Source organism: Engraulis encrasicolus, chromosome 11 (assembly GCF_034702125.1).
Source record: "Engraulis encrasicolus isolate BLACKSEA-1 chromosome 11, IST_EnEncr_1.0, whole genome shotgun sequence".
Taxonomy (NCBI): domain Eukaryota; kingdom Metazoa; phylum Chordata; class Actinopteri; order Clupeiformes; family Engraulidae; genus Engraulis; species Engraulis encrasicolus.
This window is the reverse complement of record NC_085867.1, coordinates 45,600,615-45,606,298: the sequence shown is the minus strand read 5'-3', so window position 1 is coordinate 45,606,298 and position 5,684 is coordinate 45,600,615. Positions and strand designations below refer to the sequence as shown.

Sequence of the window (5,684 nt, the reverse complement as noted above, 5' to 3'; positions counted from 1 at the left end):
CTAGACTTGTGGGAGTTTTGGGGCCTAGTGTGACGGAGGTCTTCCTGCACCTGTTCGTCGCCCTCGGGGCGTGAACCTGCGTCCTCGTCAACTACATCATTTTGGAAATGGGAGGCGGAATACAATACAGCTGGACTAAAGGACCAGTCCTCCAGCCTAACGGCATCGACACTGTATGAGACTTTCGGGAGGGAGGCTTAGCAACATTCCACGCCAATTGGGTCATTGTGCCCTTTCTATGTGGAGCTTGATGGGACACTACTGTAGGCCTATTTATCATGTAGGTATCAAATTGAAGTCTGTAAATCTCTGTTCCAGTTGTGCATTGCCTATGGAGACCTCCTGCATTGTTTCCGGTGGTTTCCAGTTGTAGAATCTGGTGACACTTATTTGCCTACCCTCCATAAAGAAATGATGACTTGGTATACACATAGGTAGGCTATGCTTCAATATGTTTCTAGTGAAGGAAAAGTATCTTGTGCTGTAGAATTTGAGTGTCCTTTGATTTTAATCATTCCTTTAGTCCTGGTTGTAAAGTGTTTGGAACTATGCTGCAACTTCCGGACGTAGTTTAGTTGTAAGTGGTTAGGGGCGTCAGGCTTGTAGCTCAAGGGTTGTCTGTTAAATTCCTCCTTGACTGAGCACCAAGCACAGTACAGGGGATACGTAGAAAATGTATTTATAACAAATGTATGGAATATAGACACATTGAGAATGAGGAACAGATATAGAGTATGGCGGTACTCATGATATGACAACAAGTTGTTGGGGGTGCACAGGACAAAAAAGGTTAGGAAACACTGAATGAGTCTTTGTGCCAGACCAGTGCCTACTCGGGCTGTGACAGTATATAGTATGATGGCAGGGGGCTCCCCTAGGTGGCCGCTGGTCTCTGCCTGAGGTTTCTTCCTGACTATAGGGGGTCTTTTTTTTCTCAGACTTCACTGAGCCTTTTTTCCCCCTTACAAACTATGAATCAAGCGAAAGGGAGTTTTTCCTCACCCCTGATGCCACCAGGGGCCGCACCTGAGCGCCCAATCTCTGTGTGACTATCTATGACTTATGATAGGCCCAGCCACTATGGACCTTACACATCTAAGAATCCTGGTCCTATCCTACGTTGACCTTATGACTCTACATTCTCTGTCTATCTCTTCTTCCTCTGCCTTCCTGCTTTTTCTGCCTCTCCTCTATACCTCTCCTTTTAAATCTATCTCTAACAATGTTTTTTTCCCCATTTGTTAAGCACTTTGAGTTACATGCCTTGTATGACACAGTGCTATACAAATACAATTATTATTATATTATTATATTATGGTGACTATGCAAAACAGACTCGAGTGCGCCCTCTTGTGGCGTATGTTAGTATACTACTGCATGACTGGCAGAGGTGGAAAGAGTACAGAAAATGTGTACTCAAGTAAAAGTATCTTTACTTTGCCTAAATTCTACTCAAGTACAAGTAAAAGTACCTATCTAAAATTCTACTCAAGTAAAAGTAAAAAGTACTTCACTTAAAATGTAATTTGAGTAAAAAGTACTTAGTTACTTTTAATTAGCTTTCCTCTTGAGAATGTCATGTTTATTTTTCTTGAATATCGTCCTCCATAACCTCTATCTCTTGCTTGGCACCAGCCATCATCCAATACATTGATACAAGATAGTAAAATAGTGGAAATGCTGTGTGCCATCCTGCACAATCTTTCATTTCTGGCGGATTGTGGCATTATTGTGCATGGCATTTTGTCTCTCAGTCAATTTTTTTACTCAGTACTCAGGCCAGGTTCCAGTGTAATTGAGTAAAGTACTTGGGTCAAAATGTACTCAAGTACAAGTAAAAGTATTAATTTAAAAATGTACTTAAAAAGTACAAAGTATTCATAAAAGCTACTCAAGTACAATATTGAGTAAAAGTAATAAGTTACTTTTCCACCCCTGATGACTGGCCACTACTTACTTGCACCACCGTGTCCGTGAGAGTTATCGCTGTTTATGTTACTGTCAAGAGATAGAGGAAACAGTAACTGAACTCAAGAGCCTTCTCAAGTAGACTACTATTATCAGTACTTATGATCAGGATATGGAGTTGTGACAGAATGTAAACTAAAAGTCAGTCATAACCTATTACGCACAGTAGGCCTATATTTACAAAGGCGTAATTACATCTGTACCCGCTTATTAGGAACGTTGGTAGGCTATGCCCTGTGTGTAGGACAGCTTCGAGATTCTGCCTGTCTGATTAGTCTTCTAGAAACTGAGTGAAAATAGACCATTCTCAAGCTAACATCCTGGCACGCCACGCACGGCGTCTTACGGAAGCTGAAATTTAAAACCTCATCATCGTGTTCTGCTCTGCAGGCAGCAGCTGGAAAAAGGGGGTAAAACTTTTTTTTCTGGGCGACTCCTCTTTTCCTGAAGTGCTGACGCGGCCCAGACTTGAGAGAGGGAGAGAGGGCTGCTTGTTTGGCTGCCTACTGGAGGGGGAACGGGACAGGACGGGGGAAGGAGAGGAGAGGACTAGCCTAGAACTACCACCACCATGTTGCTCGCTGTCTTTCTACTACTCGCGTCCGTCTTTGCGACCTCGGAATGCTACTTTTCAGAAGAGAGTTTCACCGAGGAGTCCCAGATGCAGCAGCCCACGGTAGTGATCGCGATCATCGCCCGAAACGCGGCGCACTCCCTCCCCTACTACCTCGGAGCTCTGGAGAGGCTCAACTACCCCAAAGACCGCATCTCCATTTGGTGAGTCGTGAGTGTGACTGACGACGACGTCGTGAGTGTCATTGGCTTTCTGCCCATGCCCCTGCCCCTTTCAGCCCCGCTAGGAGTCAGTCCGTTGATGTCTTGTGTCACCGATTGAAGGACAAAAGGATCAATTGTCAGTATATCACCGTTGGCGTTCCCTATAGCGCGTCTTTTTTGTATCCCCCTCCCCTCCCCTCGACACGTAACTAGTGGACTCGTGTTGACATTTTAACGTCTCTCTGAGTTATACTGCCGAGTATTCCTTTCCCATGCCCTTACTTTTAAACACTTATGGATTCACGATATGGTTTGGAGGTTAATTTAAAGCAGTCCAGTGGCTGGTGTGTCGTTTTTACTGGAACGTGAGTGAATGCTAGTGAGAGTGAGGGTTACTCATCGGAAAGTTGTGGTTGTGGAGAGGAGAGGAGGGAGAAGAGAGGAGAGGAGAAGAGAGATGGTAAAGAAGATGTTAGGAGAGGAGAGAAGATGAAAGTTGTGGTTGTGGAGAGGAGAGGAGGGAGAAGAGAGGAGAGGAGAAGAGAGAGGAGAGAGAAGAGAGGAGAGGAGAAGAGAGAGGGGAGAGGAGAGGAGGGAGAAGAGAGGAGAGGGGAAGAGAGGGGAGGAGGGGAAGAGAGGGTAAAGAAGATGTTAGGAGAGGAGAGAAGATGAAGATAGGGGTGAAGAGGAGAGGTCAGGAGAGGAGAAGGAAAGGGGAGATGAGGAGAGGATATACCATGCGATAGGACTTTATTGTCAGTTTGCACTGAAATTCATTTTGCATTCCTGAGCAAGACTCATTTAAGACATGACATACACAAACATAACATAACAAGACTCTTACACATGTGCCATGCATGCTGAGCACAAGCACCACAGACATTTCCCGGTGGGCCCAGCACCCTCGTGATTTTTTTCAGCCTTTCACCCTTCAGATTTTTTTTTTAAAGGAATGTAATATTACATTCCACCGGTGAGTCAATTCTGCGCCGCTAATTATGAGGGGCCCCTTTAAGCCAAAAGTGCCCGGGTCCTATTTCTCCACCAGCCACTAGCCCTGCCACAGACCAAAAACAGAGCCTGGGACTTGAGGCTAGTAAGGGGAGAGGAGTATCTAAGGACGGTGGCGGTGAGGAGAGGAGAGGAGAGGAGAAGAACAGAAGAGAAGAGAAGAGAGGAGAAGAGGATGTGAAGTCTGAAGATAATGAATAGTGAATAGATAACTTGGATACTGTAGTTGCTGCAAATTTGACACAGTAATATCTCTAATACGGGCTACATGTGGACCATAAGACTTTGTCGCAAGATAAAGGAGGTGTAATGAAGACCATTTTCAATCTAAACTCAATGTTGTTTTTTGAGTTACTGCACTTTGCCTTTATACCATGGCAGAATAGCTCTGATCTCCTCCACAAGGCTACTGTTGTGCTGATCTGCAGATTAGTGTCATTGTGCTAAATATTATTTTCCACATAAAAGAGGAGGCTCATCATCTCCAGTGGAACCACCAGATGCAGCAACAGACACCTAAAATTACTGCCTTCACTGAAGACATTTATTGCCTTATGTGTCTGATCTGGCTGCAGACAGGTAGACTGGTATACAGTGAGTAGCCTCCCCTATCCTATTCTCTTATGTGTCTGATCTGGCTGCAGACAGGTAGAGTCAGTGCCGGATTAAGATGGCCTGGGGCCCCTAGGCTACAGGTTGCTGTGGGCCCCCACAGGGCCGGATTAAGATGGCCTGGGGCCCCTAGGCTACAGGTTGCTGTGGGCCCCCACAGGGCTGGATTAAGATGGCCTGGGGCCCCTAGGCTACAGGTTGCTGTGGGCCCCCACAGGGCTGGATTAAGATGGCCTGGGGCCCCTAGGCTACAGGTTGCTGTGGGCCCCCACAGGGCCGGATTAAGAAGGCGAGGTAGGCGAGGGAGGTTTACTAGCGTGCTATGCTGAACGCTGCTAGTTGGCCTGCGTTACACTAGGATATGGTGGATAGTTCGAAGATAGTATAGACGAACAGACAGATATAGCACATAGACCGACAGCCCCACCCACACACAAACCTTTGTTTCCCTCTACTCTCGCAAATATACTGTAATGTGTATTTTCTGTTAGGGCGGTGATTTCTCTCTCTCTCTCTCTCTCTCTCTCTCTCTCTCTCTCTCTCTCTCTCTCTCTCTCTCTCTCTCTCACTCTCTCACACACACACACACACACACACACACACACACACACACACACACACACACACACACACACACACACAGTCACACCCCTACGTCTGTCCTTCAGTGAGTGTGAGGTGTATAATGTGTTTCCCTGTCAGGGCTGCGACGGATCATAACTCTGACAACACGACTGCCGTGCTGCGGGAGTGGCTGACCACCATGCAGAAGTTCTACCATTACATAGAGTGGAGACCACAGGAGAAACCCACGTGAGTACACACACACACACACACACACACACACACACACACACACACACACACACACACACACACACACACACACACACACACACACACACACACACACACACACACACACACAAAAGCACACACACACACTATATAGAGTGGAGACCACAGGAGAAACCCACGTGAGAACGCACACACACGCACACACACAGACACACACAGGCACACACACACACACACACAGGCGCACACACATGCACACGCAGGCACGCGCACGCACACACACACACACACACACACCTTCCTACACCTCCATCCATGGCTGACGGGCCCCTTGAGCAAGGCACCTAACCCCACACTGCTCCAGGGACTGGAACCAATACCCTGTAAATAACTGTAAATTAAAAACCATCAGCGTAAGTGTAATGTCATGTAATAGTGCTAACAGGTTTAGAGTGTGTTACTTTGGAAACCATCATCCTCAGTAGACAGAAGACACATTCACTCAATGGAAGACTAGG

At 46.5% G+C, this 5,684-nt stretch overlaps 1 protein-coding gene across 1 annotated transcript in view; it reads left to right on the top strand.

Moving 5' to 3' along the window:
- Positions 1-2,524: 2,524 nt before the first annotated feature.
- Positions 2,525-5,684, top strand: part of cercam (cerebral endothelial cell adhesion molecule) — a gene marked incomplete at its 5' end in the record, with an annotated part of 28,326 nt that continues 25,166 nt past the window's right edge. Inside the window, 2 exons of the mRNA XM_063209743.1 lie at positions 2,525-2,745; positions 5,071-5,181. Of these exons, the coding sequence (XP_063065813.1) occupies positions 2,525-2,745; positions 5,071-5,181 (332 nt within the window). The remainder of the gene's footprint in view (positions 2,746-5,070; positions 5,182-5,684) is intronic.